The sequence below is a fragment of the Chelonoidis abingdonii genome, chromosome 11 (genome assembly GCF_003597395.2).
Source record: "Chelonoidis abingdonii isolate Lonesome George chromosome 11, CheloAbing_2.0, whole genome shotgun sequence".
NCBI lineage: Eukaryota > Metazoa > Chordata > Testudines > Testudinidae > Chelonoidis > Chelonoidis abingdonii.
The window spans coordinates 28,908,072-28,926,485 of NC_133779.1; the positions used below are offsets into that span (position 1 = coordinate 28,908,072).

The 18,414-nt window shown below is 43.6% G+C and overlaps 1 protein-coding gene across 4 annotated transcripts in view; it reads right to left on the reverse strand.

Annotated features, from left to right (window-relative positions):
* Positions 1–18,414, reverse strand: part of TIMM44 (translocase of inner mitochondrial membrane 44) — a 67,079-nt gene that overhangs the window by 16,657 nt on the left and 32,008 nt on the right. For all 4 annotated transcript variants that reach the window (XR_012656792.1, XM_075070815.1, XM_032799195.2 and 1 more), the window contains exons 6-11: positions 16,723–16,859; positions 15,906–15,991; positions 12,551–12,643; positions 12,063–12,187; positions 10,206–10,256; positions 8,108–8,197 (exon numbers count right to left, since the gene is read on the reverse strand). Coding sequence is in view for 3 of the 4 variants with exons in the window: in XM_075070815.1 (XP_074926916.1) it covers positions 8,108–8,197; positions 10,206–10,256; positions 12,063–12,187; positions 12,551–12,643; positions 15,906–15,991; positions 16,723–16,859 (582 nt within the window). In the remaining variant the exon portion in view is untranslated. The remainder of the gene's footprint in view (positions 1–8,107; positions 8,198–10,205; positions 10,257–12,062; positions 12,188–12,550; positions 12,644–15,905; positions 15,992–16,722; positions 16,860–18,414) is intronic.

Here is an 18,414-nt window from a genome sequence, read left to right on the forward strand (position 1 = left end):
ACACCATGAAGTCACGTCTCTTGGACACAGACTTAATACTGGATGTTCCTAAATTAAGTGAGATGTTTAGAATAAAGTAATATGTTTATGACTTCAATAAAGTTCATTTGATTAGAATGTGTTGTTTATTGCTGGAGATAATCAAGGGAATTGCAGCTGTAATGGGCAGATTCCTGCTTGGTTGGCACTCATATCTAATTCCTCATGTTACAGAAAGGGCAGGAAAGGTTTCCCATTATTTCAGAGGAGTTGGTGTAAAGGAAGGGGACAATCTGGTATTCCAGGAGGCCCTCAGATTACTATGGGCCTTGGAAGGAGAGGGAGGGGAACAGTTCTTTTATAAGAATTGCCATTGCTCATCAATGATGGTGCCCCACCAACCAATGCGGTTATGGGAGTGTTATGATGATGTTTGGTTCACAGAAAATATGCTCATCTGAAGTCAAGTTAGAGGAACTCAAACAGTCTTTCAAAGCACAATTTGCCATGTAGTACTATGGCATCTGTTTCCCGCTGCTAGGCTACAACCAATGGCATTATGAGTACTAGAAAAAGGAACACCATGAGCTCCATTACTTCCTGTTTTGAAAAGGAATGTGGGGCACTGGCAGTTTGCGTAACACAGGCATTATGAGGGTTGATAGTTTCCCACATGCAGCTCTGCCAATGAACTTCAACTGCCCCCTGCTATTCCAGTCCTAGCATCCCACACAGCTCAAAACCCAGGAGCCTCAAGCCTTAGCTCCTGGTGCTGCTCCCATCATAGTCCTCTCATGAGGTTATTGGCTATCACAAACTGTGCGGCAGTTTAGTGGTTCAGGAAACAGGAGGAAACTACCAAGTTCCTCCCACCAGCTGGCCTCTGTTGCTAGGGAAACTTGCCTGAAGAGTCTTGGATACATCTGTGGTATTTCTAACTTCACATCTCAAACTGAACTGAAAAGAACTGAGATTATTACCAGTCCTGTATATTGGCTGAGGCTTGGTCTACACTTAAAAGTTAGATCAACCTCACTACATTGCTGAGAGTTGTGAAAAACTATCCACTCTAAGCAACACGGGTAGGTTGCCCTTGCCTCTAGTGTAGACAGTCTTTCAAAATGGCTTTTCAAATATTGGTCTTTTCAAATGGCTTTGCCCTGTCAAATATACTGCATGTTCAGTTACCTGCTACTAGATCTCTGTAGCTTAAGTTGTCTTGTACCCCTCAGGCTGTCTACACTACAAGTATTAGAGCAGCACAGCCACACGACTACAGAACTTGTAGCATAGACACTTCCTACATCAACAGAAGGAGTTTTCTTATCGATGTACACAATCCACCTCTCTGAGAAGCAGTAGCTAGGTCAACAGAAGAATTTCACCCAGATACTCCTGTACTGAGCCAACTTGTGTCTGACCAATGTTTAACTTCCAGAAAGGCATTCTGATTTGAAGACCTCAGGGATGGAGAATCCACCACTTCTTTGGTAGTTTGTTCCAATGGTTAATCACCCTTAGTGTTAAACATTTATATCCAATTTCTAATGTGAATTTGTCTAGTTTCAGCTCCCAGACACAGGACCGGCGCTAGGGGTTTTAGCGCCCTAGGCGCACGTCAATTTCGCCTCCCGGCGTGCTGGTCCCGCGGCTCCGATGGAGCGGCCGCAGTCGTGGCTGCGGACGGTTGGCTGCTCCCGCGGCTCTGGTGGAGCTGCCGCAGTCATGCCTGTGGGAGGTCCACAGGAGCCGCGCGAGCAGCCGATCGTCCGCAGGCATGACTGTGGCAGCTCCACTGGAGCCGCCTGCCGCCCCCTCCGGCAAAACGCCACCCACCAATAATCCTGGCACCCTAGGCGATTGCCTAGGTCACCTAAATGGAAGCGCCGGCCCTGCCCAGACATTGGTTCATGTTCTGCTTTTCTCTGTTACATTAAAGAGCCTTTTAGTAGCCAGTATTTCTTCCTCGTACAGGTACTTATACTCTGTAATCAAGGCACTTTTCAGTCTTCCTTTTGGTATGCTAAACAAACTGAGGTCTAAGTTTCTCCCTCAGTAAGGTATGTTCGCCAGTCCTCAAATCATTTGTGGTTTTCTCCTGTACCCTCTCCAATTTTTAACATCCTTTTAAAAATATGGACACTAAAACTGGATGCAATATTCCAGCATTGGTCTCATAATGCCATATACATAGATAAGAAATGGTTATGACTGTAACTGTGGTCCTTCGAGATGTGATGCGGGCGTGTGTTCCACTTGGGTATGTGCACATCCAGTGTACAGGAGCTGGAAAATTTTGCCTAGCAATACCTGTAGGGTGGTGGCGCTTGTGCCTCATGGCTGTAGCCCCTCTCCTGACTATATGAGGCAGCACCACCCCAACGTCCCTCAGTTCCTTCACACCCAATGTCAGGAGTACAGACTCCAATGCAGAGTGGACAGAGGGTGGGTTATGGAACACACGTCTGCATTATATCTTGAAGAATCAGTTACAGTAAGTAACCATTTCTTCCTCTTCAAGGAGATGCAGCTGACACACAAGCAGTACCTGCAGGAAGCAGGACCCACAGTCTACTTCAGTGGTCGTCAAACTTTTTGTATCAGTGACCCATTTCACACAGTAAGCCTCCAAGTGTGAGTCCCCCTTCTACATTAAAAATGGGGGGAGGGTAATTTAATGGCAGCTGGGGGCTGTCAGCCCCACAGAGGTGATAGCTCATGACCACCATGTAACTGCCTTGCGACCTCGACAAGTCATGACTCCCAGTTTGAGAACCCCATGTCTAACTTAACCAAGGACTGCAGGACTGCTCCTCCAAAAGTTCGCATCTGCTCTGGATGACATGGTAATTGCATAATAGTTGGTAAACATATGTGCAGATGACCAAGTGGCAGCCCTGCAAATATCAGTACTGAAGGGTCACTTAAAATACCTTTGAGGGAGCATAGCTTGTGCTATTTCATATGCAGTCTTGATAGAGGAAGTTATCCACCAGCAGATCATCTGTGAAGAGACTGCTTGTCCCTTCATCCGCTCTGCAAATGACACGAACAGACGAGGCTAATCACAAAAGGGTTTAGTCCTGTCCAGGTAAAAGACAGAGAGCACCTGACATCCAGCAAATTGAGATGCTGCTCCTCCAGGGCTGAATGCAGCTTAGGCTAGACACAGGTAGATTCGCTGCCTGGTTCAGATGAAACTGTAACACCACGTTAGATAAAAACTTCAGGAGCAGCCGCAAGGTCACCTTGTCTTTAGAGAATTGCATATAAGGAGGCTCTGCCATCTAAACCAGCAACTCTCTCACGTTCCTTGCAGATGTTAGGGCCACCAGGAATGCAGTTTTTGACACAGAAGAGGAAAAGATAATGATGCAAAAGACTCAAACCATCAGAGCCACTAAGGTACCATCAGAGCCATTACGACTGTACTGATGTCCAACAAAGAAACTTGTTCTTTCACTGGCAGTTCAAGAACCTTGTTGTCATGGCATCTGAAAATATTAGTCTCCCCTGAATATGCAGATGAAATGCCAAAATTGCAGCCAGATGGCCTTTCAATAAACTGAGTGCCAGAGCTGAAGTCTGAAGATGCAACAAGTACTCCAGGATGTCCTGCATCCCTGTCAACCTTGGATGAACCGTTACACGACCACATCAAAAAACGTTTCCATTTGGCCAAACAGGCCAATCTAGCAGAGTGTTTCCTACTATTAAGTAACACCTGTTGAACAGCCTCAGAGTATTTTTCCTCCTCATTTAACTATACAGCAGCCATGCAGTGAGATGTAGAGAGCTGACTGCAGGATACAAGATCTGACTGTGGTGCTGGGTCAGTAGGTCGGGATGAAGTGGGAGACACATGGGATGCTGTCGATAATCGATAATGACAGGGCAGAAAACCAATGCTGCCTCGGTCATGTGGAGCATGAGGATGACCTTGGCATGGTCCAACTGGAGTTTGATGATTACCTGCGGGATGACTGGAATCAGAGGGAAGGCATACAAGATTGCTGATTCCCAACTCAGGTGAAGGGCATTAGCCAGAGAGCCCGGACTAAGGCCCCACTGAAAGCAAAAAAGAGACATTTCTTCTTGTCTCTTGTAGCAAACAGATTTATCATAGGAATGCCCCAAATTGTAAAGATGGACTGAAGGACACTGGACTTCAGAGACCACTTCTGACTCAGGAAGAAATTGCTATTGAGGTGATCTGTGAATTGATTCTAGACTGCAGGTAAGTGATCTGCCACAGTAGTAATGTTCTCTCTGATGCAAAACTGCCAAGTCTGATTGCTACCCGACACAGCACGTTCAAGTGTGTTCCTCCTTGTCTGTTCATGTAATATGTCACAGTGGAATTGTCCATAATAATGTGATTCACTGAGCCCCCGATTTGATATCGAAAGGTGACGTGTTGTAAATGGCTCAAAGCTCCAGAATGTTGATATGAAATGTAGCTTCCTGTTCTGACCATAGACCCTGGACTCTCAGTGACCACAAATGCACTCCCCAGCCTAGCGAGGAGGAGTTGGTGACAATGGTCCTGGTGAGTGGTGACCGAGCAAAGAGAATGCCCTGGCATACAGTGATGGATAGTCCAGAGCAATGTAAGGAGGGCGCAGGACCAATCTGTTCACGGAGTGTTGGGTTGGACGAGAAATTGTCCTCAGCCACATTTGGAGAGGCAAAGATGGAACCTGGCAAATTAGGCCACCTGCATGCAAGCAGCCATGTGATCCAACAGCCTTAGGCACATTCAAACTGCAGGCTCAGAGTGCAGCTCCACACAGAGGACGAACTGCCTGAAAACAGTCTGAAGGCAGAAGTGCTCTCAAATTCTGGCCAACGTATCTGCCTTGTCCTCAGCCGACTGCAGGGATGTCTTGGCGACCAAACAGGCCTCGACTATCAACGCTCAAAATTCTTCCCTAGAGGTTTCAGGTAACTGGTCTACAAATTTAGACATAGCTATCAAATTAATAACATTGTACTTGGATAGCAATGACTGCTAGTTCACAATATACATTTGCAGGGAAGAGGAAGTATAGATTTTCCAATCCATTAAGTCCACCCTCTTGGACTCCCTGTCCTTGGATGAAGACTTACACCTGCCCTGCTGGGCTCTATCATTCCCAGCAGTCACAACCAGGGAATCAGGGATTGGGAGAGAATAGATGCCTTCAAAACTCTGCACGCGTACAAAATAGCGGTTCTCTGAACACTTTGCACCAGGCAGCACTGAAGCCAGAGTACTCCAAAGAACCTTTGCAGGCTCTAGGAGCACATCATTAATACAGAGGCCTACCCTCCCTGGAGCAGATGGCTAGAGGATATCCAGTAGTTTGTGAGTATTCTTGTGCAGGAACTCTGATTGTACCGGGGAGCAGTGTGAAGGACCTGCTCCATCCTGTGTGCCAGCAATAGCACAGCGTCAGTCCATACTACTTTTAGACGAAGAGCAAGAATCTCCATGAGACCTGGAGAAGTCCCGACTGGCCTTATGAGACCTCTTCCACCAACGCACTTGAGGAGTCAAACAGCTTCTTCACCTCTTTGGAGAGATGCCAGCCCTGGAATGCAGACAGCATCAGTCACTGAGCGAGAGGGCAACCTCCAATCCGATGCAGGACGTGGAGCCGAACCTGGCCTCACGGCTGCTCGAGACCAAAGGCCTCTAGCCACCTGAGTCCTTTTAGTGAACAATTTACAAAATTGAACACTGTTCCTTGGTGCAACCCTCGCCCAAATAGAACAAGCACATTGTTTGGGGGATCACTAATGGAGATCGCCTCCTTTCTCCCTCTGTCCCTGAAGATGGTCAATGTCTGAACCCTGGTAAGGGTATCACACGGGGCAACTAAGTAGGGTACTAACCATACAACTACTTACAGAGAAAACTCTCAGTAACAGAAAAGGAATTGTGAAGTGAAAACCACAGAGCTCTGATTCCAGCCACTGGTGGTGAGAAGGAAATGAAGGGTGTTTTATTTTAGTATGGTATACTAGTATTTTTTAATCAGAATACTGCGCGTACAAATCCTTTTAAACGTACGTATATTACATCGACACAGCTATCAAACAAACTTGTGAAACCTGATTTAATTCTCTGATGAGATTATAAGACCTATTTTCCATAAAACCATGTTGACTAGTACGAATTATATTGCTATCCTGTAATTCTTGATTCACTGAATCCCGTATCAGCTTCTCTGTTTTGTCTGGGATTGATGTCAGGCTAACCAGCCTACGGTTACTTGAGTCATCCTGCTTGTCCTTTTGAATACTGCCACAGCATTAGCACTCTTCCAGTCTTCTGAAAGTTCCCCAGTATCCCAAGATTTAATAAAAATTAACATCAGCCGGCCACAGATCTCCTCAGTCGGCTCTTTTAGGAATCTTGGGTGCTGATTATCTGGGCCTGTTAATTTAAAATGTTTATTCCTCACCTTGTAGACGTTGTCTAACATCCTCCTCAGTTACTAATTGACTAGAAAGTACTTCATCATCCTCAGATTATGAGTGCATCATGCTTCTTTCCAAATACAGAACAGAAATATTTACTGAATACTGTTGCAATTTCTGTATCAATAACAACTTACGTTCTCCATCTAATCAGATGAAAACATCTGCTTTAGTTTGGAAGGAGAGGTCAATCCATAAATATATTTAACCACTGATTCCATATCTGATACTGCATCTAGTAAGAAAACGGCTTCACTCACAACCATAAACCTCCCTCCCCAACAAAAGTCTCTGGGAATTACAGTAATTTCTCTCAGGCGGGTTTTCCTGTACTGCATGAACCTGATCCACTAAAATGTTCACCAAGAATGATCATTCACAATGAGCCATCTGCACACATGCATGGGGTCAGTGATATCTGCCTGTATCTTTTGTCTTTCTAAATTGCCTGGGTATAGATTTACACCAAGGTGCCTTTGCAGGAATGGCACAGGGACTCCTGCAGTCTGTAACCAGGATCTGATCACAATTCTCTCTCACTGGGCCAGCGGCTAAGCAGAAAATGACAAGCGTCAGAACAGAGCTCCCTCTGGGATGTTTCACACAATGAAACTGCTAACAGAGCAGGATACTGCTGCTAAGAAGCAAACTCAGTGATCCTCTCCCACAGCCTCTGTCGGTTGCTGTATTTCTCCTTTGTTCTGCATCTTGATGTTAGCAAGATTAGTGGCAAACTCTAGAGCAGCTGTGGAATGAGTGAGTCACACCGCCATGTGTGAAATACTTGCTGAAGAGAAGCAGAAAACCCCTTCTACATACACCCAGGGAATCACAAATACCCAGACATCATAAAACTGTATTTTAGATGTAAATAAAGCGGCATCAATTTTACTGCATGCAGCATTTTCTGAGGCTACGTCTTCACTACCTGCCATATCGGCAGGTAGCAATCAATTTCTCGGGGATTGATATATTGCATCTCATCTAGACGCGATATATCGATCCCTGAATGAGCTCCTGTTGACTCCAGAACTCCACCAACACAAACAGCGGTAGCGGAGTCGACAGGGGGAGCCACGGACGTTGATCCCGCGCCGTGAGGACGGTAGGTAACTCGATCTAAGATACTTCGACTTCAGTTACGCTATTCACGTAGCTGAAGTTGCGTATCTTAGATCGATTTCGCACCCTAGTGTAGACCAGCCCTGAGAGAAATGGAAACCCCAAGAACAGTAAGACAGCAGTGGTGTAAAACCTAGCATAAACCAGCAGCCTTAAACCATTCCCAAATCCCACAGAACTGTAAAAAAGGAGTCTCTTCTAGGCAATTTAATAAACTGTAAAGCAATAATGCTGGGCCACATTTTGAGGTTTTCACATGCAAACTAGTAGTGAAGTTCATGAGAGGTACTTTGGTGTGGTACTGATTCTCTTCCCATCCTTTCTGTGTGTTTTGTCAATTTAGATCATAAACTCTTCAGGCAGGAACTGTCTCTCGCTATGTGTATGTACAGCACCTAGCACAGTGGAGCACTGATCTCAGCTGGAGCCTCTACATACTGCCACAATGCCAACAGAAATGTGCCCATGTGAGAAGGCAAGTCTGAGCCGGAGTTCAGGATTTGACCCACCTCCGAGGAGGAACAGAAAGTGGGAAACTTACATCAATGTTGTCAATGTCAAGAATTCTGGAGTGGAACAGGAGACCCATTGCTTTGGCTTGTTGGATTGGATGAGCAAGCTGACTGTAAGTCTAAACAAAGCAATATAAACTTTGGTTACATGTTTGAACTTTTCATATCCTAGGAAATCAGTGACAAAGGAAAGGAAGAAGGAGGATTCCTTACAGTGAACATTTCAAAAGAAACAATCCAAAATGAACACACTGAATAATCTCAGTTCTTTGCAAATATGCTGATTACCATATTCATGTAAATATCAAGTTGTTTCATTAAATGCTCATGGGGGTGGGGGTTCCTCACAATCCAGCCTTCTCTGGGACTCCCTCTGTCATGCAGCTGGACATAACAGTAGGCATATAATTAATGAGACAGAACAAATGCATTGAGAGCACCCGCTAGCCAAAGTATTTACAGTTCTGATCTGACAGCAAACATGGAAACAATCTGGAAAGCAAGTGAACTTTCTAGCCATTTCTCCAGTACACGGAACCTGGAGATTAGCCAAGTTTTTCCTGGCTCCTTTTTAGACGCAAATGCTTCGTTATTATTTATGTATCAAAAACTGTTGTCCTAGATGCTGAATTGCTATTTGCTTCCAGCAATATACTAGGTGTCGGTCAAACAAAAAGGAAGGCACAGTCTGTGTCTTGAAAAGCTTCTAATCTTCATCACAAATCCTAAAAGTGCAAATATCCTGCAGAAGCTTACTGGTAAGGAGGTTAGACTAATATGAGTCAAAGCAGAAGGTTCTGAAGGGAGATTAGACAGGGAAACCTTACTGAACCAAGAACTGCACCCTGATAGCTAGTGGGCGGTATTTAGTGATTCTCAAATCTGATTTGAATATTGGCCAGTTGTTTATTGGAGTTATTATACACACAGAAGTCTGCACTAAATTTATTATCCTGGACTTTCACAAAGGATGAATCATTAGCACAACAAATAAGGCAGAGTCAGAAAAGTTTTAGAGGGAGTAATTTGTTCTCTTCCTGTTATACCTCATGAGAGTTTGAGACCATCCCTGGGAATGGCTATTTCCTTTGTTCTCTATAAATTAGCAAATGGTGCTGGTTTGCTACAAATAGTGATTTGCACAATTGCATTTGAGACCTTCCCCTGTGATGTCCTAGATTCTCCCATCAATAGGACACTCCATTCATTTCTTCAGCTGGTTTTGCAGCTGGACTCTCAACTTGGCTAGTTTTAAGTTTAAAATAAAACACTTAGGAAACCCTTTACTCTCAGTATTTCAGGCATGGGGGTAAACCTGCTGTCTCCACTACAAACTTTTCAAGAGGGCTGGTCTACAGAGTAAACTAAAGTACTTAAAATCAGTGCTGAAATGCTTGCACAAGGCTTTAAACATCCCACTCTGTTATACCATGGTATCGATAGTTTTATTCTAAATAAAGACACAAACAATCAAAAGAGACTGAAGCCCTATGAAAAGGATCTGCCCAGTTCAAAATGCAGAAGATTCCCTGCACAAGCTTATCTGGTTTATGTGAATTTCCAGACCCCTTGTGGTGGAAATTGATGCAACTTTAAAACATTAAAAATGTTGAGCAATTAGATTTCCTTTTTAACAAAAGGATACAATTTTCTGTGCATTATCAACAGCCCAATTATTCTGGAGCAAGATGGGCAGCAGAAACAGACGGCATTTAAAGGATAAGAATAAACGAATCTCCAGACAAAGATTGCTTACACAAACTTAAAAAAAATGTGATGGAGCTATTGCTGAAGTTATAGATCAGATAGTTTACATACATTTGTGTATAAAGAAGCGGACCCAGTGCTGAAATACTCTCATAATAGACACCTGGGAAAACATTTACTATTTTATAGCAGACAAGATCAAGGTAGCTGTTTCTCAGGAGACCAAACGAAGGGGACAAACATGAGGGAAGGTCTGGGGAAAGGAAGGACAAGGCACACAGCAATATCATAATGGAGATGGTGACTGTTTGGCCAAGATTAGGACCATGCTGAACCTAATCTTGGGACATTTCAGGCCCAAAATTAACACCAGAGGTGAATCCCAGCTTTTAGAGACCCATTATTAATATTTATACTTACTGCTTCATAGCACCAATCTTTGAGAACATCCAGGTCTCCAGATATCATAGCCTAAAAAGGAAGTAATAAATAAGCAATACAAACAAGGGAACTTTTTAAAAATCTGTCAAACTATTAGCTCTTGAAAAGTGACCTTCTTTAAATCCTATATTATGCCACGACACGGAGTGCGATGAAATTTCAGACACTAAGGTGATGAGCAGTACAGGAGTACCTATAAATACATACTGCTTGAGATAATCACAAAACTTAGGCTTAAGTAGGTAACATGCACCAAACTCTGTTAATAACTTCCAGTAATTTTCAAGTTTGGGGAAATGTATTTTAACAGGAACTACAGAAGCAGGTGCAAACAGCAGGAACAAATGGTCAATTTTCGACATGGCAAAAGGTCAACAGTGGCACATTCAGTTAAACTGAAAGGCAATAATTCATTTTCAACTAATGCAATGATTTTTTTAAAAAATATTGCATAATTAATTTGTGGCACCTACTCCTGTAAGATATTATTGAAACCAAGAAATTAGCTGGATTCAAGAGAGAACTGGAGAGAGAGAGAAACATCCAGAGTTCCATTAGGCAGGATAACTTTCATTGCAATAGATATAATAAATCTCCAAGCTTAAAGTCATAAGTGAACTTACTGCCTGGGGTTAAAAAGACCCTTCCCCATGGGCAGGCTATTCTATAAGTGTCCATCTAAGGGTTTCTGCACCTTCCTTGAAGCATTTAGCATTGGTCGCTGTTAGAAGCAGGATAAAAGACGGTCCAAATCTGTGTCACAATTCCTATATTCTTTAGTTTTCAGCTCTGTCTACACCACAGATACAGCTATGTGTTTAACCAGTTTAAGACTAATAACTACTGATCAGTTATTACATACAGATGTGACCAAACATCTGCTTTCAAAATATACCACCTCCTCACTGTGGATGTCCTGCTTACCCATAAACATCAAATCGTTTTTTGAATCATCCTAAGAAACTGGCTCAATGAGCTCTTATGGCCGCGAGCTCCAGACAAACTATGAAATGTATTAAGGAGCATTTCCTTTTATCAGTTTTAAATACACCGCTTGCACTATAATTGCACGTCTCTTTGTTCTAACATCATGAGAAATAAAGAATAGCATTCTTATTTAGTCTAACATCCATGGTTTATATACCATTCTCATTTTCCTTCTCTAACTAAACAATCCCAATCTTTTCAACTTATCTTTACAAAGTCCTTTCAAACCTGTAATTCATTTTGCCATCTAGCTTGTCAACACTATATATTGTCTGTCGTTGTACTACCCAGAACGAGGTAGTATCTTTTATTGGATAAACTTCTGTTGGTGAAAGACAAGTTTTAGAGCTCACAGAGAGCTCTTCTTCAGGTCTGGTCCAGTTCAGATCCAGACTTGCAGAAGAGCTCTGTTAGACTGAAAGCTTGTTTCGTTCACTAATAGAAGTTGGTCCAGTAAAAGATATTATTTCACCCACCTTGTCTCTAATAACCTGGGACCAACACAGCTACAGCAACACTGCATACAATACTACCCATTCATCTAACTGTGTTAGGTCCTTCTGGAGCTCTTAGCATTCGTCACTCAGGGAGAGAGGCAGTTTGTTTTCCAGTCTGGTCAGGGCCTAAAACCTTCTAGACTGGGTAGGGTGGTTCTCCTGACCTGAGATTCATCACTCCTTACACTACGTCATTTCTTCCGGTTAGTTACGCTGGGATGCACCCTGAGTTTGAGAGGCAAAAAGCCAGTCACCCGGCACTTTAGCGAAATCAAACAGACTGCGTTGGAAGCCTTCTGAGAGACTTTAAGGGCAGAAATAAGTGCGTCATGTCCCTGCCCCTCTAACTCACCTCCAGGACATTGGGGATTATGTCGTTCTCACATTGCTTTAGAAACCGATCCTTGTCAAAAGCTGGGTCCACTTTGAGAATCTCTGTCAAAACCTCTGACATTTCTGTCTTCGAGAACAGCCCACCTGACAAGGCAATTCAATTCAATGAGCGTTTGTTGGCGCAAGTGTTGCCAAAAGGTAAGGGAGACATGCAGCCTTCACGTATCTATCACATAGGTCAGTTCTGCCAGGACAGAACCAAAACTGTTTGGGGTATTAATTTTATCCTCATTTGTCATTACTGCCCACTCCTGAGCCAGTGGCTGGTTGCTACATTCCACAAGACACGATACGTTTATGCAAAATATCAGGAAGCCCCAAATTCCTTCCCAGAGGCTAGTAATACACTGAAGGCAGCAGCACTAATACTCCCATCATTAATCCTGAGTCTCAGCTACGTATCACGTAACCCTCGAGAGACTCTTCTCAACAAAGATGAAATGGTACCTATTAAATCGGTAACTTTGTCTGTAACAGCTCTGGATGCCCGAATGAAGGCATTATCGCTTTCATCGTACTTCATCTTCATTTCAAAGAACCCTGAAAGAAGAGGGGAGATCAGCATCATTGCCTTGCCATGTCACTCTTTTGTGCATCTTAAACTGGAATTAGCATGTTCAAGTGCGAGACTGGACAGGTCTGACTGAAGAGGTTTGGACTTTACCTATGAAATCTTTTCCAGATCGGTCGTATGATTTAATATATTTCAATACTTCGGTGATAAGAGTTTTTTTTGTTATTACTTTCCCACAGTTAGGGATAAATTATCTTAACCATTAACCTTTTTCCATAGCTTTTACAGATTGGTTTCTCCTCTGCATGAGCGTCAGAGCCCAAAGATCATACAGCTGTCATTCTTTTGGCCTAAGAAAACTAAAGTATCTGCCAACTCAGCAAATAGTGTTCCTGAATCATCCCAGCAGGTTACAGCACAGGTCAAAGGCCTTCCATCCTGCCCCACAGCACACCACTTGCACCCTGAAAGCCAGTGTCCAGGAATATAATCCAAAACCACATCAGTGGTAGTACAGGATACTAACATTAGGCCAACACCTTTCAGCAGGTTCCTGATCCAAGAGAAAACCTTGCTGATTTATGTCTGGGAATGTACAGTAGAACCTCAGAGTTACAAACTGACCAGTCAACCACACACCTCATTTGGAACTGGAAATGCACAATCAGGCAACAGCAGAGACCAAAAGAGAAAGAGGAAAAAATAAAAAAGCAAACAGTACACTGCTGTGTTCAATGTAAACTACTAAAGAAAGAAAAGGAAAGCAGCATTTTCCTTCTGCACAGTAAGGTTTCAAAGTTGTATTGAGTCAATGTTCAGCTGTAAACTTTTGAAAGAATAACTACAGCATTTTGTTCAGAGTTATGAATAACCTCCATTCTGGAGGTCTTCATAACTCTGAGGTTCTACTGTAGTGCAAGGACAACAAGGTTCTAAGTAGCAATGCACTCCCAAACCTCGAGGACAAAGATAAGGTCTAAAACAAAAATAAATCTCCTGGGATGAAGGGGAAATATCCACCCCTCTGCTACAGCTCTTTGTAGCTGTTCTTAGGAAACCAGAGATCAGAAGGGTGGGCAGTAGTGGAAGAAAGGAGGAGATGAGATCCTGCAAAGCAGAGTTTCCAAGATAGATACAGAAGCGGGTGTTAAAGTAGGGAATTGACAGTGTAATCCCACTGCAAAAACAGATTAAAACTGCCATACCACATCAGACCAGTACCCCATCTAGTCCAGTATTCTCTTTCTCACAGCAGCTAGTTCTAGAAGAAGCTGCATTAAGTAGTTATGGGAAAACCTACCCACAGTGGAGGTTTCTTCCCAAAGCATATTAGTCAATGGTTGACTTAAGCTCTGAATCTTACTCCTTATAAAAACTAGTTTTCTATCTGATATCTTCATATATACCATACACAGTATATAAAGGGAGCAACAACTACCTCTGCTCTACATAGCCTGGGTACAACCCCACCTGCAATACTGTGTGTTGCTCTGGATCCCACAGTTCAGGAAGGATACAGAAAAAACTAGTTAGTCAGTGTGTTTGACTTTAAGCTTGCGCTGAATCTTACTCCTTATAAAAACTAGGTTTTGACTATGTGGACTATTCCTGTTCCTATTATAGACGATACGACAGTATAGGCCTCCAGCCAGGTGCCGGCCATGCAACTATCTCTGCTCGTAACACTAGCCTGGGTAACAACCCTCACCTTTGCAATACTTGTGCCTCGTTGCATGTCTGTGGATCCCACAAGTTGCAGCGAAGATACAGAAATGAAAACGAGAGAGAGAAGGACAGGAGATCAATCCTCGCATCTTGTGGACCCGTTAGACTAGATGACCCTTGCAGTCGCTGTTCTAAGCTTCTAAAAGCGATTCTAACAGAAGAATGCGATCCATATAATCTCCCACATTTCACTGCACAATCTTGGTAACGATGCAGGGATGCTGAAGGAAGCTAAATTGTAGTTGTCTAGCCAGTACCATCAGCGTTCAAGGCGCAAGGCCTTGAACAGAGACTGGTTCGAGATGGCTTGCCAGCCTACCAGAACCGTTATCTGTCCTCCGCCTTGTTTTCACACCCTCAACTTGACTAGAAACAAGGGCCTCCATCCTCGCAGCTGAATTGAACTAACCTGGCGGTCTATCTCTCATGGATTGGCGGTGCACTCGCGATACATAAATACCCTGCCCCTGGAAATTTTTCCACTACACTTGCATCCCATCTGACGAAGTGGGTATTCACCCACGAAAGCTCATGATCCAAAACATCTGTTAGTCTATAAGGTGCCACAGGATTCTCTGCTGCTTTTACAGATTCAGACTAACACGGCTACCCCTCTGATACCTGTCTAGCAGAGATTATTCTGGGGGATGGTCAGGGCAACCATTGAATACTTTCAAGAGAATCCTGTCTCACAAGAGAGTGGGACAAGGAGCAAGTGAGCAAAAAGATAAGGAAATATTCAGGCTAAATATTAGGAAAAATTCTTAACAGTCAGAGCAATGGAGGGGTTAAAGGATTTTGTGATTTATCTTGGAAAACACAGGGGCAAGCTGGACACTAGGCAGCCTTCTTTGGTCCAATTATTTCTGATTATTGAACTATTATATCTTCAGCGTGCTCTTTACTCCTTTCAGGTTTCTAACAAGCCAGACTATTACAATGTATTACCCAATAAGCACAGGATGCAACATGGACAGCTAATGGTGCTGATGGGAAACTGGGATTACAGCCCACAACTCCACAGATGGGACTAAGTCAAAAAAAGAACTTGGCTTGCTGCAGGCAAGACTCTGTGGCATATGCTTTGTGTCAGAAAGCAGCCCAGTGTCTGCCCACTCTCAGATTACACGAGTCACAGGCTTCATGCCACTCACAGGTTGTACACAGGGCTCTGGCCGTTCCTCAGTGCCAGGATGCATCTGATTAGAAGGACCATGTTCAGAGTTCAGTACTCTTACAGCTATCGGTCACAGCCATCTACAAGATGGAAGTACGCAGTGGAGAATTCAGATTTCAAGAACTGGGAGCAGTGAGAAAATCTCTTTCTGTTAAAGACTGTGGGGGTGTGTCCCAGAACAGATAGAGCAACCTGGAATAACTGCAGTGTCAGCAGCTACATCTACTTTCCACATCACACCGCCTCACAACAACAGCAATGACAAAAATGGCCATGATTTGTATTATGTTAAGACTAGTTGCACAGATGGCATCAGAGCCCAGATGGTAAGAGAGCAGAGGTAACTGGAAATTAAGTTCTGTTCCTTAAGCCTTGGGAACACTTACTATTGAAGACCACATTGTTGTCCCTGAAGTCATTCCACTGCTGATACCATTTGGAATCCTTGTGCAGCACCACACCCGTCGCCTCCCTAGGGAAGAGCAAAAGGCAAGTATTTCATGAATCAACAGCCAAGCTCTTAATGAGACTGGAGACAAGGAGAAAGATAGTGATGATTATTCACTGTGCAGCATTCTGTGCAGACTGCATGTGACACCTGGGAAACACACTGTGTGAGTCCGAGTGAATGAGTGGAGTGGAGAGGAGTTGGAAAGAAAGGTCAGGAGTTCAGATTTGATCCCATTAAGGTTATGTTGACAGTGAGACATACAGGAAATATTAGAGACCTGCTCAAATGTCTGAGGTGAGGAAGACAAAAATACTAGAATATCCAAATCAAAATTTCAAGTCAGGGCAATATACTCTTTGTTAATGCACAGTAACTCAAACATCTGATGCATTTTCTTCCAATTTTGCAGAAATATTGTATTTTGCCTTCAGAATAAACTTGCCAATCTTCAGGTCAAACCAAAGTTATAGGAGGAATAAGATATGGCTTTCCAACAGAAGCTGGCTGTAATCTTGATTAGGGAGAATCTACCAATCACAGTAACTGCCCCACTCCTCTTACCCATAGAAATGGAGTGCCACTGAGCTTCTATCCCTGCCCGGCTTCTATTCAGAGAACATCACTCCCTCAAACCATCCCTTATCCCTGCAGCATGACCTCATCTCTAGTCTCCACCTCCCAATCTGTGACCCAAGTTTGAAAACATTCAGCAGATCATATATGGCAACAGTGTCTCTTTATTCAATACATACTCATTAGCTTCAAATATTCTCTCTTTGACTTTCTCTCCAGCAAATTCCGTTCTTTTCCTAAGTCGCTCAGGACGTCTGTAAGGACCCGTCTGCCCTAGAACGCTTTCGTCTATTTCCTTCTTCACTGTTTCTACTCCCTGAAAGGAAAAACGTTCCTGTTAGAGTGGACTTGTTGCAGAAAACTATCACCTCAGTTGAAAAGAAGATAAGAGTATGTGGGCCACATTCAGCCCTGTTGTAAGCAAATACACCATCGCTTAAAACAAGGTTAAATGTGGCCCTGCATTTGGAAAGTTAACAGCAGACATACAATAAAACAGCTGTCTGGATGAGGCTGAGAATAAAACAGTGGAGAACTGGGGAACTAACCAAACTAACAGACGCTTGGTAAAGAAGTCTCTGCAGAGAGGAGGAGTGGAAACCCTGGCAATTCAGGTGAGAATTCTTACTGAAAGATAGTGCTGACTTGCCTGGCTTTAAGGAAGAATAAGTTCCTAAGTCCTGAATGCTACAATTCCAGTTAGGAAGAAAGGAACTACATGACAGCAGAAAATGCAAGAGAGCAGGACTGAAATGACAAATGTATCTGATATTAAGGACAGGGAGAAGCAGCCAAAATTATAGGAGAGCATATTTGCAAGGTCAGCCAAATCAAGTTCTCAGTCCCAGACCCAAGCAAGAGAAAAAGCTCTGGGTTACCTGAAATGTGCATCTGTAAGCCAAAAAAACATGCAGCCAAATTATTCACAGCAAACTGCATCACTATTGGTGAGAAAACAGGTTCTGGGACTGAAAATATATCAGGGGGATTAACGTTAGGGAGGGAGAGAAATTATTTAAGTTTAGTACTAATGTAGGCACGAGGACAAATGGGTACAAACTGGATATTAGGAAGTTTAGACTTGAAATTAGACGAAGGTTTCTAACCATTAGGGGAGTGAAGTTCTGGAACAGCCTTCCGAGGGAAGTAGTGGGGGCAAAATTCTGCTTTAGACTAAGCTTGAGTAAGTATATGGAGGGGATGTTTTGATGGGATAGTTCAATATGGGCAATTGATCTTGGATTATCGGCAGATAAGTCTGTCAATGCGTCTGTGAGGGATGTTGGAATGGGATGGGACTGAGTTTACTGCAGAGAATTCTTTCTTGGCGTGCTGGCTTGGTGAGTTCTTTGGCCCACATGCTCAGGTTTAGCTGATCGCCATATTGGGGTCGGGAAGAATTTTTCCTCCAGGGCGGATTGGCAGAGCCCATGGAGGTTTTTCGCCTTCCTTCTGCAGCGTGTGCATGGGTCGCTTGCTGGTGGATTCCCTGCAGCTTAAAGGTCTTCAAATCACAAATTCTGAGGATTTTCAATGACTCAGTCATCTGTCTCTATAACGGGGTTTCGTCTATAGTGCTGTACTAGGGTACGTGTGTCATCGATCTGGCAGATGGTGCAGCGAGAGTCAGAAGTATGGGTATCATGTTGCGCCTCCCTGCTGACTCTATAGGTGCTAGAGTGTGATCTATGGCATGGTACGTCTGAGGACAACTTGGAGATGGTGTGTAGACAATCGCAATAGTGCATCTAAGGCCAGAGGAAGAAGCCATGGATTCAACTCTCTGGTTGAGTTTCTGTTTAGGGAAGGAGACTTTCTGAGACTTGTGAGACACACAGTAATCTTCTAGGCGGCAGGCCTCTGCCAGGAAG